This window comes from Lipotes vexillifer, unplaced genomic scaffold, assembly GCF_000442215.2.
Source record: "Lipotes vexillifer unplaced genomic scaffold, Lipotes_vexillifer_v1.1 scaffold811, whole genome shotgun sequence".
In the NCBI taxonomy this organism is placed as follows: Eukaryota; Metazoa; Chordata; class Mammalia; order Artiodactyla; family Lipotidae; genus Lipotes; species Lipotes vexillifer.
In genome coordinates this window covers 1,707,594-1,735,168 of record NW_006775554.1, presented here as the reverse complement: position 1 = coordinate 1,735,168, position 27,575 = coordinate 1,707,594, and the positions used below count along the sequence as shown (strand labels likewise).

Below are 27,575 nucleotides of genomic sequence, written 5' to 3'. Positions count from 1 at the left end.
GAAACCGGGAATGCAGCTGGGTCAGGAAGGGCGGCTTCCCGGGCAGGGCCAGCACCCGCTTCTCCACCATCGTGCATTCCACGTCATCATCTTGAATCACCACGTCCTTCTTCAGGATCTTCACGGCGTACAGCTCGTCTGTGCCCCTCCGCTCCGAGAGCATGACCTGTGAGAGAGCGGGCACGTCAGTGCAGTAGTGGAAGGGGTCCCAGGGAAGCCGCGGTCACTCAGATCCACTCCAAGCGTCGTCCACGTGCCCTCGGTGGGTGCCGCTACGACACAGCAAGTCTCCCACAGACCTCGCACCATGAATGGCTGAACCCAATCAACAGAGGAAGGTTCCAGACTCACGGACGTAGAAAACAAAGTGATGGTGACTAAAGGGGAGAGTGGTGGGGGCAGGCAGGGATAAATTAGGAGTTTGGGGTTAACAGATACACGCTACTGTAAATAAGATAGATCAACAAGGACCTACTGCGTAGCACAGGGAACTCTATTCAGTATCTTGTAATAACATATAATGGAAAAGAATCTGAAAAAGAATAAAGGTATATAAACTGAATCACTTTGCTGTACACCTGAAACGAACACAACATTGTACATCAATTATACTTCAATTTTTTAAAAAGCATATCTCTAAAAAAATTTTTTTTTGATTTTTTTAAAAATAGAGGATGGTTCCAAGAGTGATGAGCAAGTATTCAGATATCCCTTTGGGATATGTATCAATGCCCAGCCAAACATGACTAGAATACAAACCCCATGAGGGCAAGTGTCTTTGCCTGTTTTGTTTACTGGTGTAACCCAAGAGTCTGGAACAGTGCCTGGCACACAGTAGGTGTTCAAGAAGTATTTGCTGAAGGAGGGAATGAGTGAATTCCTGAAAGAACTGAATCTGGGGCAATTGTTTCCTTATTCTTTCAGTTGTTTAATATTCATTAAGAGCCTGCTAAGCACCGGGGAAGCAGCATTAGATGAGCAGGCACGTTCTCTGACCCTGCATTCCAGGGCGGAAGGAAGACTTTGGACATTAATTACAGGGATGATTAATGTAATATTTTAACATCCTCTCCTGTTGTCCTGGGGCTTCCTTTCATGCAGCTGTAGTCACAATCTGAGCATGTTAATCAGTGTGGCTTGTGACACATCATTATTTTCACTGGCTGTGACTATGCCAGAGAGAACAGTGACCAGCAGGTACCATTCTCAAGAAGCCTCTTAGGGAGCATGGGGTGGGACCACACTGAACAAGACCTAACCTGGTCTGGGGGCTTCTGAGATGGCTTCCTGCAGGAAGAAGCAATCAGACTGAAGCAACTATATACTGCGTGTACTGTGTCAGATATTTTGCAGGCAATAATATCAATCACCACAATATTTTGAGTGCTTACCAGGGTGCCAGACAATGGTTTTCATTTATTATGTCTCATTCAATTTGCCTAAGACCCTAGGAAGTCGGTACCATTAAGAACCCTATTTCAAGGGGGGAGGAGCAACGGGGTGGGGGGTTAAGAGGTACAAACTATTAGGTATAAAATAAGCTCCAAGGGCATATTGTACAACACAGGGAATATGGCCAATATTTTATAATAACTATAAATGGAGTATAACCTTTAAAAATTGTGTATCACTATATTGCACACCGGTAACATATAATATTGTACATCAACTACACTTCAAGAAGAAATAAATAAATAAGTTTAAAATTAATTAATTAATTAATTAAAAAGAAAAGAGCCCTATTTCATAGGAGCCCGGGGCTCGGGGAAGCTAAGTGGCCTGTCACACCACAAATTCAGTTAGGGACAGAGCCAGGATTTGAACTCCAGTTTACCTGATCCCAAGGTCTCTCTGCCTTTACACACTCCACTTGCGAGAGATCCAGAAGAATCCTCAAGGAGTTTAGGTGGCTGAGGAAATGAAATGCTCGTCCCTGACTCAGCTGGAGGACCAGAGAGAGCAACAGAGGCCTGGGACCAGAGGGAGTGACGCACAGAGGGAGCCCCGAGGCAGGAGGGCAGCTTGCACACTCCGCTCAGCTCCTGCCCTGATGGTGAGGCCTGACTGGACTCCTGCACGGCAGCTCTGGGCTGCACTCGCTGCCCCTCACAGAGGCCCATCTCCTGCCCGCACCACCTTCTCTCTCATCACAGCCAGGGGTGGCCATGGGCGATTCAGGCCTAGGAATTTAGAGCACTTAGGGAGAAAGGCCCTGACGCACACCTCCGCATCAAGAGGACTTTTCCGACTGCTTTCTCCCCCAGGCTCACCATAGAAATATGAGCTGCCAGCTGGGCAGGTCCTCCCTGCCGGGCGGCTACTCAGCCCTCACAGCAGACCCACTCGCCCCCATGGCAGAGTAGGGCTCAAAGTGCTGGAGTGCGTGTCCTTAGCTTATTTCCCATCTCCCTCTGCTCCCTCACGGGTACCCAGAGCCGTTTTTCCTTCCCTAGTCCTCAACCAAGGCAGAACCAATGACTCCACTAAGATGTTAAGAGTAGGCTGGAGATGGGGATTTTCTGCTCCCAGATTCCCCAGAAGGCAGGGCTGGGGCAAGGGTGGAGAGGTGACTTAGCCAGAGGCAAATGGGTAGAGAGACTGAAGGAGGATGGAAGCAGAGTCATCAGCTGAGAGGACCCCCAAGTACACAGGAGGGGCTCAGCGCTGAGCTGGCTGTGAGGGTGGCAACCCCACTGCCCCGTCACCACTGGTCAACGTACCATCTAACAACCCAGAATACTCATAGACAACCCACACCACCCAACCACCACCCAGGAACACAGGGGAGGGGCCCTGGACACCTTGAATGTCAATGCAGTCCCCTGTCTGGAGGAGTAGCAGGACAGATGGCTGGGAATTTCCCCAGGCACCAGAGGCAGGGGTGAACACCCTAAGTCTGTTTCAATTAATCCCCTTCTACAGATGAACAAACTGAGGCTCAGAGAGATTAACCTGCTGGAGCTAATGATTGTTCTAAAAGTGCAGATCTGACCAGGCTACTCAAATGTTTCAAGTCCCTCAGTGACTCCCGCAAGTCAAACAATTTCTTGACCACATCCTGTTCTTTCTTTTCCTCTGGCTCTTCTATTGCCACTGCCTGTAGTGTCCTTCCACACGCTTTCACTGCTCAGAAAATCTGAGATTCAGCTCAGATGTTCCCTTCCTCTATATCCCTCAATGATCCACGTAGACCAAACAGGTCACTCCCTCCTCTGGACACTGGGACTGCTTTGTATCTATGGCAGGTACTTTAGGGCAAGTGTTTCCAAACTTCAACCAATCATTCACGTGCCTTTTTCACATTTTTTCCCTACCACCTAAACTGGTATTTTTTAAATCTAGTCACATTTTTACTTAACTACATTTATCTGAAAAGGAAATTTTATATCACCACCATTAATGGCAAGCCAGTGTCACCAGCCATAAGTGGAAGATGAGCATAAAAGCGGGGGCTTCCCTGGTGGCGCAGTGGTTAAGAACCCGCCTGCCAATGCAGGGGACACGGGTTCGAGCCCTGGTCCCGGAAGATCCCACATGCCACAAAGCAAATAAGCCCGTGCGTCACAACTACTGAGGCCCACACGCCTAGAGCCCGTGCTCCGCAACAAGAGAAGCCACTGCAAAGAGAGGCCCGTGCACTGCAACAAGAGAAGCCACTGCAAAGAGAGGCCCGTGCACTGCAACGAAGAGTAGCCCCCACTCGCCGCAACTAGAGAAAAGCCCGCGCGCAGCAACAAAGACCCAACACAGCCAAAAAATAAATAAAATAAATAAATTTATTTTTTTAAAAAAGTAAATAAAAGCAAAAGCAGTGCTAGGAAATTCTAGCTAGATACTGCTGGCTGCTGAAGGTTCCAAGCCAGGCCTGTGTTTTCCTCTTGTTTAAGGAAAAAAGTGTTATTAGCAAATGTTAGCTATTAATGGCATGTTGTCATCAAATGAGACTTTCGATTCAAGTAATTAGAAAGACTAAGAGAAAATGTAAAAAGAGAGAAAAACCTTATCATTCATATGGCACCTATGTACCACCTTAAAAAAACTCAATTACTCAACTAAAATCATCTTGCAAATCATCAATACTATGTGCTTCACACCTTAGAAAATACTGTTGCATTTGTAGAGATATTTATCTTTCAGTCAATCAACAGGGATGTGTGAAGATTCTCAGTGCCTCACCCTGCCCTAAGCCACAGGGGTAGAGGGGACAATAGCCAGTACCAGAGGACCGCCCCCCCCACAACCTGCAAGTGCTACACAAAGGGGCAAACTCTGGAAAATTCTCCTATAGCAGCTGGAGGAAAACAGAACTGACACACACGAAGCATTAATAACGATTTAGAGATAGAACTGAATCAAGTTCTAGAGCAGGGGCCAGCAAACTTTTTCTGTAAAAGGACAAAGAGTAAATATCATAGGCTTCGGGGGACAGTCTCTGTATCCACTACTCAACTCTGCCACTGTAACGGGAAAGCAGCCGTAGACCACACACAACTGAATGGGTGTGACTGTGTCCCAATAAAACCTTATTTATAAAAATAGCTGGTGGGCCCAGCGCCAGTAGTCTGCTGACCCCTGTTCTAGAACACGTATTTCAAAAAAGATCGGGAAAAAATAAGAGTGACTACATTATCAAAAGTAGCCACAGTTTAAAAAATAGAACTACCATACGACCCAGCAATCCCTCTACTGGGCATATACCCTGAGAAAACCATAATTCAAAAAGAGTCATGTACCACAATGTTCGCTGCAGCTCTATTTACAGTAGCCAGGACATGGAAGCAACCTAAATGGCCATCGACAGATGAATGGATAAAGAAGATGTGACACGTATATACAATGGAATATTACTCAGCCATAAAAAGAAACGAAACTGAGTTATTTGTAGTGAGGTGGATGGACCTAGAACTGTCATACAGAGTGAAGTAAGTCAGAAAGGGAAAAACAAATACCGTATCCTAACGCATATATATGGAATCTAAAAAAAAGGTCTGAAGGACCTAGGGGCAGGACAGGAATAAAGACACAGACGTAGAGAATGGACTTGAGGACACGGGGAGGGGGATGGGTAAGCTGGGACGAAGTGAGATAGTGGCATGGACATATATACACTACCAAATGTAAAATAGATAGTGGGAAGCAGCCGCATAGCACAGGGAGATCAGCTCGGTGCTTTGTTACCATCTAGAGGGGTGGGATAGGGAGGGAGGGAGGGAGACGCAAGAGGGAGGGGATATGATATATGTATACGTATAGCTGATTCACTTTGTTATACAGCAGCAACTGACACAACAATGTAAAGTAATTATACTCCAATAAAGATGTTAAAAATAAAAAAAAAGTGGTCACAGTTTAACTTGGATATAGACCCTAGCATGCTTTTCATTTCTTCCAACTCCTTCTTAGAGCCTTCTGATTGGGCAGGGGACCTATCTGGCCACAGCTGATTGGATTAGAGGTGGAGAACGGATCTAGGTTGAACCAATCAGATTCTCTAATTGAAGGATGTGGAATTAGGATGCTCCATGTAGGCAGTCTAGGATCCTGAAAAGAAAAACACACAGATCTGCCTAGAGTGGTCCTTTCCTACCACATGCAGGCAAAGAAAAGTGACCCGGATGTGTGAGGGAAACAAGAAGGTCAGCGAGGGCTTCCCTGGTGGCGCAGTAGTTGGGAGTCCACCTGCCGATGCAGGGGACACGGGTTCGTGCCCCAGGCTGGGGGGATCCCACATGCCGTGGAGTGGTTGAGCCCGGGAGAGGCCGCGGCGGTGAGAGGCCCGCGTACCGGAAAAAAAAAAAAAAAAAGAAGGTCAGGGAATGAGCAAAGGCCTCGCTTTCCAGCTCTTGGTTCCAGTCTCTCAGGAGGCTTGGCTGTTTCCATAGAAACCTCCATATCTCCCCAATAAAGTTATTATTTTATTTATACTAGGTTGAGTGGATGTCTACCTTTTAAAGATCTATAAGACAAAATTATCGCTTGAGTACAAATTCTTAATAAAAATAAAAATTTCAGTAAGTCAAATAGCATCAGGTTAGTACATGACCTAAAACAAGACAAATTCCATTCTTTATAAATTCCATTCTTTTCAGGTGCCTCTTGCCTATATCAGAACCACGTGGGGTACTTGTTTACAAGGCAGATTCCAAGCGCCACCTCTCATCCAGAAGCTCTGACTGTGGCCTGGGAGGACGCATTTTAACAAGCGCCTCCCTTCCCCTTGATTGTAATCACTAAATTTGTTGCTCTGAGGAGCTCTGAGGTAATATCAGAATTGATTCATTTAATATGAGGGATAGGAGGTGTCTAGAAGTAAAACAGATAGAACCCTTTTATTTTGAGTGTCCCAACGCTCTCTCCACAGTCGTTACAGGGGGTGAAAAGGGAACTTTGCTCCTTAATATTCGAATCAAGCTTTCCTTTCAAAAGGAATCTCTCTGCCCTTGGAGAGCTTTTTGAGAGCTTCCTGAGAGCTTTCCCGGTATCATGAAAGAAGTGATATTCTGTGGTGGTTTCAAAACATGTCTGTAAATATTTTACACTCTTCAGTCAAGGGGCAGAGTCTGTGCCCTCTCTTCTGGAACAATGGGCAGCCTATGTGACTGCTTCAATGAATGGAATACAGTGGACGGGATCCTGCGTGACTTGGGAGATAGCAGCTTCTGTCAGTTTCTCTTGGGACACCTGCCTCTGGAGCCCTAGGCCACCGTGCTAGTGAGGCCACAGCATGAGACCACGTGGAGAGGCCTGGAGACCACACAAAGAGCTTCCTGCCTAGACAGCACTGGGTGCTCCAGCCTCAGCTGTTCCAGCTCCAGCCACTGCAGGACAGAGCCCAAGCCACAAGCAACCAGTGAGACTTCCCAATTTCCTGACCCACATACACCATGAGAGATAATAATATACAAGTGTTGTAGTTTTTAAACCTCTGAGTTTGAGGATGATTTGTGATGCAGCAACAGGCAACTAGAACAGATTCATCTGATTTCATATGTGCCCTAATGCAACCCAGCCTTGTCAGGTGTGGCCCCTGTTACCTTGCTTTATTTATTTCTTGTGTTTGGTTATGAACGCTCTTTTTAATCAAAAAACTTTTAAGGCTTCAATTGAGATGGGCAACAGAGATGGAATTCAGTCTGCCTTCCAAATGTGTCACCTTTCCTAGTCTCACCCAGGACTTGGAAGGCTGGCCAATTCATTTATTCATTCAGTAAACATGAATTAAGTGTCTGGGATGTGCCAGGCACTGGCGAGGCAGAATGACAACCCCTTCAGGAGGCTCACACACCGGCACAAATGAGTCCAATTCAATTATGATTAAACTCCTGAAAGAGAAGTTCATGGTGCCCTGCGAGTATTCACATGGAGGACTTAACCTGATTTGGTGGGCCAGCAAAAGATGCCCTGGGGAAGTGATGGTTAAGCTGAGACCTGAAGAATGACCAGGACTAGTGCAGTAGACATGGGGGAGGCATATTCCAGCCAAAGGGAAGCCAATCATGTCCCCTTAGGATTAAACTACCTGGATCCACAAACCTTGGTCTAGAATTAATGTAGGAAGTGAGCTCTTAAGCTGTAGAACTCAAAGTCCAGATGCCAACTCCCAGCCCTCTGAGATGTCTCCAGCAGAGAGAGCAGCAGTGGCACCAAGTCGGGTGGCTGGACAAAGAATGGGTGACATTCAAAGGGAATGGGCCAGGCTTCCCTGGTGGTGCAGCAGTTGAGAGTCCGCCTGCCGATGCAGTGGACACGGGTTCGTGCCCCGGTCCGGGAGGATCCCACATGCCGCGGAGCGGCTGGGCCCGTGAGCCATGGCCGCTGAGCCTGTGCATCCGGAGCCTGTGCTCCGCGGTGGGAGAGGCCACAGTGGTGAGAGGCCCGCGTACCGCAAAACAAAAACAAAAACAAAAACAAAGGGAATGGGCCAATGTGTGTGCCAGGGAGAAAGAAGACAATGTTGGGATGACCAGCATGTGAGAGAAGGTGGCCAGTTTGGGGCTGATATGATAACCACCCCCATTTCTTACCTACTCTGTGCATTATTTCATTTAATTCCACACAGATGGGTAGTATAGGTACCGCTGCCATCCCCATTTCACAGGAGAGGAAGCCAGGGCTTAGAGAAGTTAGGTGAGTGGTCCAAAGTCACTCTTACTAGGAAGTGACCCTTCTAGGTCACCTATCTCCAAAGTCCATGCTCTTTTTTTTTTTTTTTTATAACATCTTTATTGGGGTATAATTGCTTTACAATGGTGTGTTAGTTTCTGCTTTATAACAGAGTGAGTCAGTTATACATATACATATGTTCCCATATCTCTTCCCTCTTTGTCTCCCTCCCTCCCACCCTCCCTATCCCACCCCTCCAGACAGCCACAAAGAACCGAGCCGGTTTCCCTGTGCCATGCGGCTGCTTCCCACTGGCTATCTACCTTACGTTTGTTAGTATATATATGTCCATGTCTCTCTCTCGCCCTAACACACCTCACCCTTCCCCCTCCCCATATCCTCAAGTCTGTTCTCCAGTAGGTCTCTGTCTTTATTCCTGTTTTACCCCTAGGTTCTTCATAACATTTTTTTTTTCTTAAATTCCATATATATGTGTTAGCATACGGTATTTGTCCTTCTCTTTCTGACTTACTTCACTCTGTATGACAGACTCTAGATCTATCCACCTCATTACAAATAGCTCAATTTCGTTTCTTTTTATGGCTGAGTAATATTCCATTGTATATATGTGCCACATCTTCTTTATCCATTCATCCGACGACGGGCACTTAGGTTGTTTCCATCTCCGGGCTATTGTAAATAGAGCTGCAATGAACATTTTGGTACATGACTCTTTCTGAATTCTGGTTTCCTCAGGGTATATACCTAGTAGTGGGATTGCTGGGTCATATGGTAGTTCTATTTGTAGTTTTTTAAGGAACCTCCATACTGTTCTCCATAGTGGCTGAACCAATTCACATTCCCACCAGCAGTGCAAGAGTGTTCCCTTTTCTCCACACCCTCTCCAGCATTTATTGTTTCTAGATTTTTTGATGATGGCCATTCTGACTGGTGTGAGATGATATCTCATTGTAGTTTTGATTTGCATTTCTCTAATGATTAATGATGTTGAGCATTCTTTCATGTGTTTGTTGGCAGTCTGTATATCTTCTTTGGAGAAATGTCTATTTAGGTCTTCTGCCCATTTTTGGATTGGGTTGTTTATTTTTTTGTTATTGAGCTGCATGAGCTGCCTGTAAATTTTAGAGATTAATCCTTTGTCAGTTGATTCATTTGCAAATATTTTCTCCCATTCTGAGGGCTGTCTTTTGGTCTTGTTTATGGTTTCCTTTGCTGTGCAAAAGCTTTGAAGTTTCATTAGGTCCCATTTGTTTATTTTTGTTTTTATCTCCATTACTCTAGGAGATGGGTCAAGAAGGATCTTGCTGTGATTTATGTCATAGAGTGTTCTGCCTATGTTTTCCTCTAAGAGTTTGATAGTTTCTGGCCTTACATTTAGGTCTTTAATCCATTTTGAGCTTATTTTTGTGTATGGTGTTAGGGAGTGATCTAATCTCATACTTTTACATGTACCTATCCAATTTTCCCAGCACCACTTATTGAAGAGGCTGTCCTTTCTCCACTGTATATTCCTGCCACCTTTATCAAAGATAAGGTGACCATATGTGCATGGGTTTATCTCTGGGCTTTCTATCCTATTCCATTGATCTATCTTTCTGTTTTTGTGCCAGTACCATACTGTCTTGATTACTGTAGCTTTGTAGTATAGTCTGAAGTCAGGCAGCCTGATTCCTCCAGCTCCATTTTTTGTTCTCAAGATTGCTTTGGCTATTCGGGGTCTTTTGTGTTTCCATACAAATTGTGAAATTTTTTGTTCTAGTTCTGTGAAAAATGCCAGTGGTAGTTTGATAGGGATTGCATTGAATCTATAGATTGCTTTGGGAAGTAGAGTCATTTTCACAATGTTGATTCTTCCAATCCAAGAACATGGTATATCTCTCCATCTGTTTGTATCATCTTTAATTTCTTTCATCAGTGTCTTATAATTTTCTGCATACAGGTCTTTTGTCTCCTTAGGTAGGTTTATTCCTAGATATTTTATTCTTTTTGTTGCAATGGTAAATGGGAGTGTTTTCTTGATTTCACTTTCAGATTTTTCATCATTAGTATATAGGAATGCCAGAGATTTCTGTGCATTAATTTTGTATCCTGCTACTTTACCAAATTCATTGATTAGCTCTAGTAGTTTTCTGGTAGCATCTTTAGGATTCTCTATGTATAGTATCATGTCATCTGCAAACAGTGACAGCTTTACTTCTTCTTTTCCGATTTGGATTCCTTTTATTTCCTTTTCTTCTCTGATTGCTGTGGCTAAAACTTCCAAAACTATGTTGAATAAGAGTGGTGAGAGTGGGCAACCTTGTCTTGTTCCTGACCTTAGTGGAAATGCTTTCAGTTTTTCGCCATTGAGGATGATGTTGGCTGTGGGCTTGTCATATACGGCCTTTATTATATTGAGGAAAGTTCCCTCTACACCTACTTTCTGCAGGGTTTTTATCATAAATGGGTGTTGAATTTTGTCAAAAGCTTTCTCTGCATCTATTGAGATGATCATATGGTTTTTCTCCTTCAATTTGTTAATATGGTTAATCACATTGATAGATTTGCGTATATTGAAGAATCCTTGCATTCCTGGAATAAACCCCACTTGATCATGGTGTATGATCCTTTTAATGTGCTGTTGGATTCTGTTTGCTAGTATTTTGTTGAGGATTTTTGCATCTATGTTCATCAGTGATATTGGCCTGTAGTTTTCTTTCTTTGTGACATCCTTGTCTGGTTTTGGTATCAAGGTGATGGTGGCCTCGTAGAATGAGTTTGGGAGTGTTCCTCCCTCTGCTATATTTTGGAAGAGTTTGAGAAGAATAGGTGTTAGCTCTTCTCTAAATGTTTGATAGAATTCGCCTGTGAAGCCATCTGGTCCTGGGCTTTTGTTTGTTGGAAGATTTTTAATCACAGTTTCAATTTCAGTGTTTGTGATTGGTCTGTTCATATTTTCTATTTCTTCCTGATTCAGTCTTGGCAGTTTGTGCATTTCTAAGAATTTGTCCATTTCTTCCAGATTGTCCATTTTATTGGCATAGAGTTGCTTGTAGTAATCCCTCATGATTTTTTGTATTTCTGCAGTGTCAGTTGTTACTTCTCCTTTTTCATTTCTGATTCTATTGATTTGAGTCTTCTCCCTTATTTTCTTGATGAGTCTGGCTAATGGTTTATCAATTTTGTTAATCTTCTCAAAGAACCAGCTTTTAGTTTTATTGATCTTTGCTATTGTTTCCTTCATTTCTTTTTCATTTATTTCTGATCTGATTTTTATGATTTCTTTCCTTCTGCTAACTCTGGGGTTTTTTTGTTCTTCTTTCTCTAATTGCTTGAGGTGCAAGGTTAGGTTGTTTATTCGAGATGTTTCCTGCTTCTTAAGGTGGGCTTGTATTGCTATAAACTTCCCTCTTAGAACTGCTTTTGCTGCATCCCATAGGTTTTGGGTCGTTGTATCTCCATTGTCATTTGTTTCTAGGTATTTTTTAATTTCCTCTTTGATTTCTTCAGTGATCACTTCGTTACTAAGTAGTGTATTGTTTAGCCTCCATGTGTTTGTATTTTTTACTGCTCTTTTCCTATAATTGATATCTAATCTCATGGCGTTGTGGTCGGAAAAGATACTTGATATAATTTCAATTTTCTTAAATTTACCAAGGCTTGATTTGTGACCCAAGATATGATCTATCCTGGAGAATGTTCCATGAGCACTTGAGAAAAATGTGTATTCTGTTGTTTTTGGATGGAGTGTCCTATAAATATCAATTAAGTCCATCCTGTTTAATGTATCATTTAAAGCTTGTGTTTCCTTATTTATTTTCATTTTGGATGATCTGTCCATTGGTGAAAGTGGGGTGTTGAAGTCCCCTACTATGAATGTGTTACTGTCGATTTCCCCTTTTATGGCTGCTAGTTTTTGCCTTATGTATTGAGGTGCTCCTATGTTGGGTGCATAAATATTTACAATTGTTATATCTTCTTCTTGGATCGATCCCTTAATCATTATGTAGTGTCCTTCTTTGTCTCTTCTGATAGTCCTTATTTTAAAGTCTATTTTGTCTGATATGAGAATTGCTACTCCAGCTTTCTTTTGGTTTCCATTTGCATGGAATATCTTTTTCCATCCCCTTACTTTCAGTCTGTATGTGTCTCTAGGTCTGAAGTGGGTCTCTTGTAGACAGCATATATATGGGTCTTGTTTTTGTATCCATTCAGCCAATCTGTGTCTTTTGGTGGGAGCATTTAGTCCATTTACATTTAAGGTAATTATCGATATGTATGTTCCTATTCCCATTTTCTAAATTGTTTTGGGTTCGTTATTATAGGACTTTTCCTTCTCTTGTGTTTTTGTCTAGAGAAGTTCCTTTAGCATTTGTTGTAAAGCTGGTTTGGTGGTGCTGAACTCTCTCAGCTTTTGCTTGTCTGTAAAGGTTTTAATTTCTCCATCAAATCTGAATGAGATCCTTGCTGGGTAGAGTAATCTTGGTTGCAGGTTTTTCTCCTTCATCACTTTCAGTATGTCCTGCCACTCCCTTCTGGCTTGTAGAGTTTCTGCTGAGAGATCAGCTGTTAACCTTATGGGGATTCCCTTGTGTGTTATTTGTTGTTTTTCCCTTGCTGCTTTTAATATGCTTTCTTTGTATTTAGTTTTTGACAGTTTGATTAATATGTGTCTTGGCGTATTTCTCCTTGAATTTATCCTGTATGGGACTCTCTGTGCTTCCTGGACTTGATTAACGATTTCCTTTCCCATATTAGGGAAGTTTTCAACTATAATCTCTTCAAATATTTTCTCAGTCCCTTTCTTTTTCTCTTCTTCTTCTGGAACCCCTATAATTCGAATGTTGGTGCGTTTAATGTTGTCCCAGAGGTCTCTGAGACTGTCCTCAGTTCTTTTCATTCTTTTTTCTTTATTCTGCTCTGCAGTAGTTATTTCCACTATTTTATCTTCCAGGTCACTTATCCGTTCTTCTGCCTCATTTATTCTGCTATTGATCCCATCTAGAGTATTTTTCATTTCATTTATTGTGTTGTTCATCATTGTCTGTTTCATCTTTATTTCTTCTAGGTCCTTGTTAACTGCTTCTTGCATTTTGTCCATTCTATTTCCAAGATTTTGGATCATCTTTACTATCATTATTCTGAACTCTTTTTCAGGTAGACTGCCTATTTCCTCTTCATTTGTTAGGTCTGGTGGGTTTTTATCCTGCTCCTTCATCTGCTGTGTTGTTTTTGATGTCTGTCTCCGGTGGCTAAGGTTGGTTCAGTGGGTTGTGTAGGCTTCCTGGTGGAGGGGACTAGTGGCTGTGTTGTGGTGTATGAGGCTAGATCTTGTCTCTCTAGTGGGCAGGTCCACGTCTGGTGGTGTGTTTTGGGGTGTCTGTGGACTTATTATGATTTTAGGCAGCCTCTCTGCTAGTGGGTGGGGTTGTGTTCCTGTTTTGCTATATGGTTGGCATAGGTTGTCCAGCACTGTAGCTTGCTGGTCATTGAGTGAAGCTGGGTGCTGGTGTTGAGATGGAGATCTCTGGGAGATTTTCGCCGTTTGATATTATGTGGGGCTGGGAGGTCTCTTCTTGACGAGTGTTCTGAAGTTGGCTCTCCCACCTCAGAGGCAGAGTCCTGACTCCTGGCTGGAGCAGCAAGAGCCTTTCATCCACTCGGCTCTCCGGGATGCCTGCTGGGCTGCCTCATGGAAGAGTTCCTGCACTTGAGACATCTGGGCCATTTTCCGGAAATGGGGGTCCTGGTAGTCTGGGTGTGGAGACCCCTCGAGACCCGCTCCGGAGCCGCAGCACCGACCCTTCGCGTCTGAGTCAGCGCTGGGACCGGCGTCCCTCAGGCACCCCTACTTACGGGAACCCCATAAGCGCAGCGCACGCCCCCTCCAACCTCGGCCCCGCCCTTGCCGAGTTCTCAGGAACCCCTGGGCTCGGCGGGAGGCTCGTGTGCCAATGGCCGTGTGTAGACGCGCCAGGGGATGGCGAGGGGGTCTACCTGAGCAGGCGGGCAAAGGTGAGCCAAGCCGGCGCCCTGACTACAGGACAGAGCTCCTTGGGGAGAGGAGCCGCCCCGAGACCACCCTGCACACTGCCTACCCACCAGCCGCGCGGCATCCGCCCAAAGTCCACGCTCTTAACCATCTGATTCTCTGAGCCCTGAGCACCAAGTATTGGGTCATGAGGCTGTACTGTCTGCAAATTATTGCTGAAGTGTTTCAAATTCGACTCCAGATCCTGGCCCTGTTCTCCTTTTCCTACCCATCCTACCTGTTGAGACTTCAGCCCTTGTGGCCTAATTCATGGTCAAGAACAGAACACTTATGTCCTTTCTCCATTTCTTACACAACCACTAACAAACCACTCATCTACTTGTCGAGATGAGCTTGGTCTGAGTTAGTGCTGTGGTCACGACCCCAGTTCATCCATCTAGTCCAAGAGCTCTATTGGGAATTGTGTGCCAGGCATGATGCTAGGCACTGGTGATGCATCCACGAACAGGACAGACGTGGCCCTGCTTCCAAGCAGTAAGTGGCTTGAGAAGATCTTACTCCCTCCATCTGTGCCCTCAAGTGTTGGTACGAGAGAGAAAAATGACAGAAAAACAGCCATAGCACCAGCAATGGCGATGGCCATGATCTAAAATGCTCCTTTACATAGACATGACTTTTTATTAATTGTCTCTCACAGTTTCTGGAGCTTCTACTTCAGTTAATACCAACATCGAGGGCATGGGCTGTTTGTTCAGCTGTCCCTCCATCTCTAGGGTGAGGATTCCAAACAGACCGAAAGGCTGTCTTGAAGTGACGTTCTTATCAAATTCCAAGCCACATCTGTTCCCCAAGAATCTTCTGGGAGAGATGTGATCAGCAGCAGAAGCTCTGGTGACAGCAGATAAAATGGAAAGTAGCCCAGGGACTCCTAGCCAGAAAGTTGATGGAGATGAACTTAACTGACAAATCCAAACGGCCAAATGTGCCTGAAACCTTGGCCCTTGACCATGGGACAAGACGGCATCATGGTTAGGGCAGGGACTTTAGAATTAGGAGACCTGGTAAATATCCAAGTTCCACCACATACTAGCTGCGTGACCTTGGGAAAGTCACTTAACTTTTCTGAACCTTAATTTCCTCGTCTATAAAACAGACACACTAGCAAAGGTCAGCTTTGGGTGGTGCTAAGGGAACTTTGGGGGATAAAGTATGCAAACTGTACACCTTAATTCAGCTCCGTGCTGGGCAAATGATGAGTACTTAGGGACGTGTACTAGTTATAATAACAAAGAACCAGAAACTGTGTGGCGTAAAACAACAGAATCTATTCTCTCACGGTTAAGGAGACCAGAAGTCCGAAACCAAGGTGTTGGCAGGGTTGGTTCCTTCTAGAGGCTCTGAGAGATAATCTATTCCATGCCCCTCTCCCAGCTTATGTGGTTGTCAGCAATCGTTGGTTTATGGACACATCATTCTAATCTCTGCCTCTGTCTTCACACAGCGTTCTTCTCTGTGTCTCTGCCCCAATTTCCTCTTCTTATAAGGAGACCAGTCATTGGATTGGGGCCCACCCTAATCCCGTCTGAACTCCGAACTTGATGACATCTGCAAAGACCCTATGCCCAAATACGGTCAAATTCACAGTATCAGTAGTTAGCACTTGAAAATATATATTGAGGGGAGACAATTCTATCCACTAGTGGTTGTCATCAGCTTCACCTTTTCAGAGAAAGACCAAGGGGACCACTTGTGATCCCTGTACACAGCATCAATTTCCAGCTCTCAACTGGCTAAGGAGATTTGCCCCGAGGGACTTGTGTGTCCATGTACTTACTAATGGGAGAGGGCAGAGATAGTTAGGGACCAAGGCCCCACTCCCCACTCCCCCAACTTCAACAGACACCTGCCGCAAGTCCAAAGCCAAACTGAGCCTCCCTCATTTCGTCTCTCTTACATCTCTCATCCAGTGCATCAACAAGTTTTGTTAGCTCTGCATTCAAAGTACATGCCATACCCAACCTCCTTCCTGATCTAAGCCACCACGATCCCCACCCTGGTCTCCTGCAATTGCCTCCTAGATAATTCTTTCCACTCTACCTGCCCCCAACCCGCACGTCCTGCAGGACCCTTCCCCCAGATACACCCAAGAGTTTGCTCCCTCACCTCGTTCAGTGTGACTTCCTTGCAGAGATCCTCCCTGACCACCTTCTCTAAAGTTGCAGCCCCTTTGTCACGCCCCATCCCCTTCCACTACTTTGTCTTTCTTCCCACACCTGGCATTCTATTAATCGCCATTTGTTTCTTTTCCTCCCTCCCTAGTATGTCAGCTCCAGGAGAACAGCTGTTTTGTTTGACTGGTTTGCTGTCACCTAGATCTTAGGTCACTAAAGATCTTTAGTTACTCGGTTCTCAGCATCGTTTAATTTATCTACGGCTACATCCAACCTATAATTCACAATGAATTTGAGGTAGCATTCAACATTATATAATATTAAACAAGTAGATCTTATGATATGTAAATTATACCTTGATAGATCTGGTTAAAAATGAGTATATAACACATAGTGTGTATGTATATGCATATATTATAAATATAGTGTGTGTGTTTGTATGTGCTGTACTATCAGCTTCCTAGAGGCCAAAGCAACCAGAGATACAGGAAATGATAACAGAAGTTCATATTTTCTATAGGGAAAATCACTTTTTGAGGAGAAAAATAAGCTTTCCCTAGAACTTAGGTCTAAAGGAAATGTCTCACATGGATCCTGAACACGCGTTGCCGCCGTGGACAATGTTCTTAATAACATCCCTATGACAGGGTCAGAAGAGGAGGCGAGACCATACCATCCAGCACAGTCAGAGCCTGCAAGCTTGACTAACACATGGGTGTCTGGAAAAGATGCTAACTCAGATGGTGCATCTAAAATAGAGACAGAGAGAGACACATTTGGGGCTCACAGCGTCCCCGAACTCTAATTTGAGAGGAGAGGGTCGGTAAGGTGCAGGGAGCTGAGGGTGCACGGGAGAGGGATGCAGAAGCAACTTAAGCCGGTGTGTACCGTGCAGGCCTCCAGGGGGACAACGAGCCCCTCTCCCGGCCTCTCCCACACCCGCCACACTAGGGAGCTGGCTTGTGGACAAGGTGGGGTGCGGGTCTGATCTGCTGCAAGGTGTGCACCCTCCTCTATTTGAGGGTTCTGTCTCTTTGAGGGTCCCCCCGCCCTCTGGGACTGTCTCCTGCTTGGGCTCCACCCAGTCCCTCCGAAGACCTGCAGAGCAGAGAGTACTTTAGATCAGCTCAGTTCTAGGTCTTAAGGCAGATCCGGTCTCCTCCCCTCCCCCACCCTTTCCTTGGGTTTGCCTCGCCTGCTCGTACTGAGCTCCTCTTTCTCCAGGCTGCACAGGAGAATTCCCTGAGGAGCTTTTACAGGCTGATGCTTGGGCCACACTCCAGACCAATTAAGTCGCAACCTTCTAAATATCTGGGACCTTCCTGTGTGGCCTGCCCTGGGGGAGGACGAGGTGATGAGCTGGCCAGAGGCCATCAGGATGGTATTGTAGTCAGGGGCTGGAGACCTGGGCAGACACTGGCCACTGTTCTTCCAAGGGCGTCTGCTCACTCGGGAGTAGGATTTTGAGAGAGACTTGGGTGCGGCCAGGTTACTTAATGAAGGTGAGCTCCACACATCCTCATCTCTTTACAACATGGCAGGTATCCTGACAAGCTGTTTAACATAAGAATGCGATTTTGACCTTGACAGAATCTGATAAGCTGGAAGTTCATATCTAATTAGAACTGTAAAACCACAGTAGTACAAGTTCATCTCTGGAACCACGAGTTCAAAGTTTAACTCTATCATGTGCTTGCTGTGTGATCTTGGGCAAGTTACTCAGCCTCTCTGAGTCTCAGTTCCCTCATATGTAAAAGGGGCATAATGATAGTTCCTCCCTCAGCAGGCTGTTGTCACAGTGACATAACGCAGGTAAAGCTCAGAACCTGCACACAGCAAGCCATATTGTTAAAGTGAAAGAATAAATACAGACAATAAGAGGAATGGTGGGTACAGTGGTTCTCTCCCACAGTCTCCAGGTGGCAGAAAGTGAACTAGAGCAATAGACCAAAATTTCTGCAAAATCTATTTCCCAGGAGATCCTTATGCGAAGCCCAGAATGAAAGGCAAAGTCTTACTGTCTGTGTTTAGAGGTGGGGCTGGCACGAGCCCTCCGGCAGAGGCTAAGGGGACTCTCCTGCAGGGAGCTACATGCTCAGTCCAGACGGGACTTCCCTGAGGAATCAGCAGACCATCTGTCATCTTCTGAAATTCTGAATGGGGAAGCAACGATATACCCTGGATTCCAGGCCTTCACAGACTCATCTTCTCCAGCAAAGCCCTCCTTCAGACTGAGCTGGGGAGGAAGAGATGGCTTAAGCCACCCAAGCCCTGATAACCAGAGGCCTGGAATGAGGGGCAGAGCCATTCCTACCAGGAGACCTTGTAAGTAGATGTGGGGATAAATCTAGACAAGAGTCCACCGATTCACAGGGCCATGATGATGCTTCAATGATACGTGTCATAAGAGCTTAACATATAGACAGAACTCAATACACTACGTTCATCAGAGTTGACGAATTCTTTACTTTCTGAGGTTCTCCTAACTTTCAACTTTCACCAGACATGAAGATGTCCTAACATGTTCTAGGTTATCTTAAGGCCCTAATTTTAATCCCCCGAAGTGTATCGTTACTGTTCAAACTTTGGGTCCGATTTTCTAAGCGTACGTATCCACACATGTGTGTTTAAATTTTATATTTGATGGTGGACACACTAATCGAATATGAAATCATGTGGTTTGGGGGAATCAAATGCATTCGCCTCTAGCAGCAAACTGGAAGTTAGCAGTCTCGAAATGGTTCCTGGCTTCTAATAGCTTATTGCTCTGGAGGAGCAACTGGGTGGACTTGCAAACTGAGGAAGTTCTTCAGGAAAAATTGAAAAGTGGTACAGTGGGGAAAAGGTGCTAATTGGGAGTTAATAGTGTGGATCTGGGTAGGACTGAATCACTTTGTGGATACAATCTTCAAGTCGGTAAGACAAAAATAAGAGCAGTGATCGTGTGCAGATCAACTGGGTTATTTCATGATTTATTATGTAAGGCTTTCCATATTTAAAATAAAATCTCTTTATATGGTTACATACTGTATGATTCCAACTATATGACATTCTGGAAAAGGCAAAACCATGGAGACAGTAAAAAGATCAGTGGTTGCTAGGGGGTAGGGGGTGGGAGGGATGAATAGGCAGAGTGCAGAGGATTTTTAGGGCAGTGAAACTACTCTGTATGATACTATAATGGTTGATGCATGTCATTATACATCTGTCCAAACCCGCAGAACGTACACCACCAAGAATGAACCCTAATGTGAATTGCAGACTTTGGGTGATCATGATGTGTCAGTGTAGGCTTACTGACTGTAATGAATGTACCACTCTAGTGGGGATGTTGATAATGGGGGAGGCATGGAACTGGGTGGTAGATAAATTGAGTTTTCAGATCAGAGGTCAGGGTGACACGTGTTATTAAGATTTAAGCCTCTTAAAGTGATGCCATGTCACACATTAGATTTAATCAAGTTGATTTTTTGCCCACTAGTAGAGAAAGCCAGTGGAAGTGTGAAACGAAGTTTAGAATGGAGGTACTTTCAGCCGAGTCATCTCTGGCTCATGTGGACTTGCTACTGTTAAGCAAATGTCACTACACCCATGGAAGGAATGACTCATAGTCACTGCTGGAAAGAGGAAGGAGAGGGAATAAGAAGGTTTAAACCTGAAACGCTGTGTCCTGAGTTTTAAATGAAGAGGCTTAGTTGGATTTAATAAGAAGTGTTTAATTGTTTGATTGGGTTGTAATAAGAAATGCAAAAGAACGATTTTTTCAAAACTCTGGGTTGTATCACTTCTAGTTATTGATATCATAGAATTGATATGGTGGAATTGATAGGTATCCATTCGAGTCATTAAAGAGTTCTCTTGAGCTCAAATCAATGCTGGTGTCCTGTAGGTTTGCTTAGTCAATTTTCTTTGAATCACATGTTATATCTGACAAAACTAGATGGTTAAAATAAAAGCAGATTTAATTGGACTCTTTTTTAAACAGTTCCTGGGAAAACAAGCCAATAACTGATGCCTTTTACCAAAAGAAAACGCAATGAAACCCTTAGGGGTCTGTCATTCATTTCAACTGTTAGGCGCACAAAGGAAGCCTGTTTCTCTATAATCTGATCTGCTCTGTGCACACAAGCCTCCCGTTATGATTGGTGTCACAGACTAATGGAGAATGGGTTTTCTCCAAGGCAGGAGTGGAGCATGTTGAGGCTGGGTGGCACAGTGGTCATGTGTTCGGGAGCCAGACTCTCTGGGTTTGGACCTGCATCCACCACTGCATGAATCTGGAAGTCTCTCAATTCTCTGAGCCTCCATTCCCTCGTGTAAAATGGGGATAATGACAGCACCCACCCCATAAGATCGTTGTGAAGATTAAACAAGCAATGCATATAAAACACTTAGACGGGTTCTCAGCACTCAAAATACAATCTGTGCAGTGATTTTCAATGAGGTCAATACATAATATCAGACAGAGCTGAGGGGCGGGGAAGGATTGAAACAAACTATGGCATGTTTAATTATATTAACCATCTGTAGGTGTACATTCAAAATATTTACCATGGGTGTTGGGTGATTAAAATCTATAGGTCTCTGCTATCACGTTTGTTGTAGATAAGATTATGGGTAATGTTGTTAGTAAACAGGGATTCAATATCTTAACAGGACTAGAATTTCTGAAATAGCACATAAAGATGCAGTTGAGATGGATGTGTGGAGGGTGAACTATGACAGCGCAATAATTGGACCAGAGGCCGTGAATTATCGCCTGAGACAGAGCTTCCCTGTTAATGGGCTCTATCTGGCCCTTCAGTAAGAGGACTAGATTTAACTTTGTATTATTTTTCCCAAAGAGCCAGGCAACGTTTTGAAGAATATACAGACTTAAAGGAAACACTGGCCTGTGTGCCAGACAGACAATATTTTCTTCCTTCTCTTCGAGGAACTGCCCACATCACATTTGCTTTTCAGAGAGTCTGTTCCTGTTGTCCTTCCTGACAGATGGCTGGAAAAGTGACCTGTCCCTTTGGCCACAGCTAATTAGATCACATGATCACTGAGCCATACTGGTCCATCAGTCTCTTTCCTGGGGTTTTAAATTCTAGACTATTCTAGATTTGGGAATTAGACATTGAGAACTGAGAAGTGACATAAGGCTGAAGGAGGTAACACTGATGCACATCCACAGTGAGAGACGTCAGCAAGAAGCCAAGGTGACAGATTGGGGTCCCCAGGATGGAGACAATGAATGCTGGGTTCCTGGAACTTTCTGGTCCCAGCTGCACTTCCTGCCTTTGGATGTTGGGAGATACACAGGAACATGCCATGTCTGTCCAATAAATCCCCCTTTACTCCCTGTGGCTTGACAAGGAAACTTGAATTCCAGATGTTTCACTTTCCTTGACATAATTCATTTTATTGGGAAAACAGACCCTTACGCTTTTTTGTTCTGTAATTTACTGTCCTCTGAGGGGGGAATGTAGGGGCTACAGAGAAGCAGTAAGTCACTTCATTGATGAGAGACCTGGATGAATTCAGAAAGTGGAAGGGCCTCACCGTGACTGGGGAAAATGAGTTGGCAAAAAAACCCCACAGCAGTCAGAATTGCATACGTTAAGACGGGGGGCCGGGAGGAAGGTGCCATAATCGGGGTAGAGCCAAAGAGAAGCCAGGAATGCAAGATCAGACAGTAAATGTCAAAAGGTTCTCTGGAAGAGGATTAAGGGAACAGGTAGCGAAGACTTTGAGCTATCTGTGAACCACATGATAAAGGACTCACCATATGGTGCAGGAAGATAGCAAAGCAGGTTGAAGGAAAGGGAAGAGCTTTTGTCTGTAGGATTATATAACCACCTCTAATGTATGGACGTATATGTGTGCATGTGAATCCACACTACTAATGAGATTAAAATTAGGATAGACTCCCACAACGGGAGCTCTGGGACTTCAGAAAAGGCCTTTGTTACTGGTAGAAACTAAACTGCCTTTTTATCTCCTCAGGCAATTTCTTCCTGTGGTAATTCAGTGCTGCACTTGGATCCAGCAGAAGACACTGGAGTCTGGGGCTTGGAGCTCTGGATTGTTCTCTTGTGCCCAAACTCAAAGCACACACTAATTAAGTACCCCAGCGGCTTCTGGGGAGACAGCTTGGAGGTTGTGCTGTTGGGGAGCTAGTGTTAGCAACCAGGGCCAACTTCAAGCACACTGGGGACCACGATCTCTGTAGGGGCTCATGAAAGTGTTTTAATTTCTTTTAGAATCATAAGAAAAAAAAAAATGAACTTTTAGGCTGAAGAAACTGCTTTAACGTGCAATATTAATACATTTGTCCTTATACCAAAGCAGTAGTAAGATACAGGTTTTAACTTTTTTTCATGGTGTAAGGAAGAACCCACAAAAGTCTCCATAGCAGCTTTGAAACTTTCAAAAACGAAAAGACTAGCAGTTTGGTGGAGATGAGTGGACCCCAAAGTAGAGAAGAGTGCTGTTAGAGATGGAAAGAGGCCACTGGAATCACAACACCTGATTCAAGTCCTGGTCCTGCCTATTCCCAGCTGTGTAGTCTTGGGGAGGTCACTCAATCTCTCTGACTTACAATTTCCAAATAGGTGTAATAGGATTAATATCAGTAACTACCTTGCTTGACTGTGGTAAGAAATAACATGATGTGTGATGCATATAAATCCATAGCATGATCCCTGGCATTTAGTATGAGCTCAAAAGTTGGAGGCAATGGAGATGGGCAAGTGGAATTGTAGAGGGTGGGGATGGGAGATAGAGCTGGTGAGGGTTACAAGAAATGGAGGGTGATGGTGGACAGGGAACCAGCTGAGGAACCACACACACTAGAGGTGCCTCCAAGACTTGGAGGACCCCACGAGCTGAAGCCTGTAGAGAAGGTGAGAAGGGCAGGCTCTAGAAGAGAGCAGCCCATTCTCAGGAGCCCTCCCAGGAATCCCTGTTGATGGCTCACAGTTCCAACGGGTGTTTGCACATGCATAGGTAATTGACAAACACAGAGTGAGGAGGGGAGAACAGAAAATCTGGAGCCTTCCATCACCATGCAAGTGGCATTTGTCTAACGGCAAAGGGTCAGAATGAAAACAAGGCATGCAAACTCTGCTTACACTTAGAGGCAAAGAGCAGAGAGGGGGAAATGAGGAAATAAGAGGGGATAACGGTTAACCTTCTAGAATATGTTTGTGACGTGGCAAGGTGACCACTGTTGAGACTAGAAATGCAAGTTTTAAGGATCAAGGCAATCAAGAGCCTAAGATCACATGCATCTAAACCAAACCTGGTCCGTTAAATGTCCCTGACGAGCTCTGTGACTTTACCAACTTATTTCAACTTTCCGCGCCTCCTTTCCTCATCTGTAAAATGGGGATATAAGTAGCTACATCACAGCATAAACATGAGCCAAAACATACAAAGCACTTACAACAAAGCCTGGCATATAGTAAGGAATCAAAATGTTAGGTAACATCATCATCTTCATCACTACTGCCACCACAAGAATATATGTTCCATGCGGGCAGATATTTTTGTCTGTTTTGTTCACAGCCATTTCCTCTGCACCTAGAACAGTGCCTGGCACATAGTAAATGCTCAATACATATTTGTTGAGTGAATAAATCTTTACTCATGCTGTCAGTGGGCAGTTATTATAAAAGTGATACTCCTCCCCGGTATGGGTTCCAATCTTAAGTCTCAATTCCTTTCCCTCATGTCTGCCCTCTGTTGTCATAAGCAGCCACCATGCCTTGTGCTCAGATCTGGAGAGTTAGGAGCTACGAGATCACTGATAAACTGGGAGACGGGCGATTCAGAAGTAGCTGAGAGTAGAAGTCACACGGCAGAGGGATAAGGCACAGGTGAGTGGGGAGGAAGTGTAGGCAGCAAATCTCAAAAGAGCAGTTTGATTCTCTGGATATAGTCAGTGAGTACAGGACAGAGAAGGGAGAGTCAAGGTCACAGAAAACATCTTTAAGGATACAGGAAATGCTGAGCATGCTTCTCATCTAAAGGAAAGGATATAGGGGAGAGGGAAGATCAGAGACTTTCTGTAGCTTCCAGATATACACAAAAAATGTAGCAAAAGACTTCATGTTCTTAGGAATACAGTGGTAATTGAAGTACCAAATTGCCATGTGAGTGTAAGATCTCGAAGGCAGTTTTTCAAAAAATGTGGCACTTTACCATCGGCAATACAAGGACAAAATTATTTTTCTTTTAGTAAATTCTCCTAAGAATCTATTAAAATAAATATATGACTGCTACATCAAGCCTGTGATTTCAAATACATTCTCACTTAGGGCAATGCTAAGAAGAAGAAAAGGAAGTCAACTAAATCAATTTTAAAAATATATTTAAGGGGAATTCCCTGGCAGTCCAGAGTTCAGGACTGCGCTCTCACTGCCAAGGGCCCGGGTTCAATCCCTGGTCAGGGAACTAAGATCCCACAAGCCACGCAACATGGCAAAAAAAAAAAAAAAAAGAGAGAGAGAGAGAAAATATTTAAGATAGTATAAAGGAGGGATGTACGTGCTTAAAAAAAAAAAAAAAGAGGGAGAGAGAGAAAAAATTTAAGATAGAATAAAGGAGGGATGTACGTGCTTAAAAAAAAAAAAAAAGAGGGAGAGAGAGAAAAAATTTAAGATAGAATAAAGGAGGGATGTACGTGCTTAAAAAAAAAAAAAAAAAAGAGAGAGAGAGAGAAAATATTTAAGATAGTATAAAGGAGGTATGTACGTGCTTAAAAAAATAAACAAAAAAATAAAAACAAGTGCATAAATAGGTAATAGTTGGGAAACTTGGCCAAGGCTATACTCAACCCTTTTGTACAGTCTGAATCTGGAGCCAAGGGAGTTGGTGTCAGCACCTTGGAGAGTGGCACACAAATGCTGAGTCTCTGGGGTGCCATAGGAAAGGGGCCACTGGCTAACACTAAATGGCCTCCTTAGTGACACTCAGGCACTTAATATCATCAGCCTCTTGGGCATTATTCTAGGAAAGTCAAACACCAGAAGAGGAGGCTTAATGGTTTTGTCTCTCACCTCTCGGCTTTTTATTTCTGATCATCTTCGATGCATACAGAGCAGCAGACCTGGATGGGACTTTTTGAAGAGACAAATGTAATACTGGGGCACTCAGTTTCTAAAGACTTGCCACTTTTCCTTTTAATTTTATAAGCTGCTGACTTCTTCCTACTTGATTTATTCCTGGCTTATGCTATGCTTCAGGAAAAGCAGCACTAACACCTGGCACGTTCCATGATTTGAACACAAGGAAATGTCATTGAGAAGAGAAGCTTAAAGTTTTTTGTTTGTGGGGCATGAAAATTGGGAGTTCTAAAGGTTAAAGTCAGAAGGTCTTTCATGTCATCAAGAATTCCAACCAGAGCTGAAAAGTAGGGCATATGGCTGAGACCACTATCTTTCCATCAAAATTGTTCTCCCAGCGTCCCTTGCACTGAGTCACGTGACTAAATTCTCTGTAATAGCGTGTAGGCAGAAGTGATGGGTGTCACTTCCAAACCAAAGCTTTTATGAAGCAGCTTGTGCCTCCTCTGTACTCCTTTCCCCACCCCCGCACTCTGAGTATAGACAAAAACAAGGCTGTAGGGATTGATGGGGCCGCGTAAGATGGAAGGAACCTAGGTCACTTAATCACCATATGGAGAGCGTGGGTGAGGCCAGGAACACCCATCTTGGACTGTAACATGAATGAACATTAAACTTCTATTGTGTCGGAGCCAGTATAGATGTAGGGGTCTTTTCGTTATGGCAGTTGGAACCACCCTAACTAATAAAGGAGGTTAGGTGTGTGGGGTCTGGAAGAAGAGATGTTCTTTTTTTCTTTTTTTCTTTTTTTTTGCCACGCTGCATGTGGGATCTTAGTTCCCCAACCAGGGATCAAAACCGTGGCCCCTGCATTAGAAGCACAGAATCTTAACCACTGGACCATCAGGGAAGTCCCAGAAGAGACATTCTGAGATTTCCACTTACTCCCTCCCCTCTTTGCACAGTTAACTTAGCTCATCCCTTAGATAAAGCTCAAGAGCCTCTTCCTCCCAGAAGCCTTCCCTGACTTTGGCCAGGGCCGATCCCACTCCCGCAGGCTCTCCCAGCACACGGCAAACATCATGGCTGTACTTTATATCTGTTAGTGTGATTTTTTTTTGATTAACGTTTATACTCCCACTGGGTTTTTAAGTATGCATTGTTCAAAATTCATAGAATGATACACTTCCTTGTGCATTTTGTTGTATGTAAATTTTATTACCTTAAAATGATCAAAAACAAATATTGAATTCTGGTTAAATGATATGCATGCTGAAGAGTTCAGGGGTGAAGTGTACCGATATCTGCATCTTGGTTTGAAACACATTAAAAAATGGGTTGACAAAGAGACGGAGAGACATGTGATCATGCACATACAGTCAAATGCTGGCTGCAGAATCTAGGTATTGGGTATTATGGGTGTTCATTGTATAATTCTTTTAACTTTTCTGTATTTTTAAAGTTTTTCCTAATAAAATGTTGGGGGGAAGTTCAAAGAGAGTAGGAGCTATGAGTACGTTACATAAATAGAATTATTCTGTGTACAGTGTATTTTATATTACTAATCATAATGTTCTGTGATTTGCTTCTATTTTTACTTGATACTGTGTCATGGACATCTGTCCATGATGACAGAGAGACAGACAGACAGAGATACGAGGGACGCAAAGACCTCATCCTTTCGAAGGTATCATGGATACACCATTATATGTTTAACTCTCACACTACTGATAAACATTTGGGCTATTTTCATGTTTTTCTATTACTGATCTTTTCCTACGATAGCTCTTCTGTGCTGCTGGATTTGAGCTTCTTTATTTTATAGCTCTAGGTCCACCACAACATGTTCCTGCCCTCCCCGCACCACCAACCCCCCCAGCAGGCCAGTATCCTCCACAGGCAGGAGTCCACGAGTGTAAGAAAATAATAAGAAAGCCCTCATTCAAACTTCCCAGCATGATTTTCTACAAACATCTGGATCATACAAATCAGTACCACAAGCACATCTGAAGTCTCAGAAAGCAACTGATACTGTAGCATTAATTAACTATCCAATGGATATTTATTATGGCACTTTAGAATTAGGGGAATCAAGTCTGTAAGGTACAGAGCTGTATTTGTGCTGTGTATACACCTTATCAGAGACTTGCTGTGTTTACTTTATAAGCGCCACTTGTATAATCAGTCTGAACAGTGCGTATCTGCCCAATTGATATATCTGGAGCACAATTTTAACTGCAGAAATCACTCGACAAC

The 27,575-nt window shown here is 43.9% G+C and overlaps 1 protein-coding gene across 2 annotated transcripts in view; it reads right to left on the bottom strand.

Annotated features, from left to right (window-relative positions):
• Positions 1 to 27,575, bottom strand: part of PRKCB (protein kinase C beta) — a 319,031-nt gene that overhangs the window by 58,619 nt on the left and 232,837 nt on the right. For both annotated transcript variants that reach the window (XM_007449990.1, XM_007449989.1), the window contains exon 11: positions 10 to 166. In XM_007449990.1, the coding sequence (XP_007450052.1) occupies positions 10 to 166 (157 nt within the window). The remainder of the gene's footprint in view (positions 1 to 9; positions 167 to 27,575) is intronic.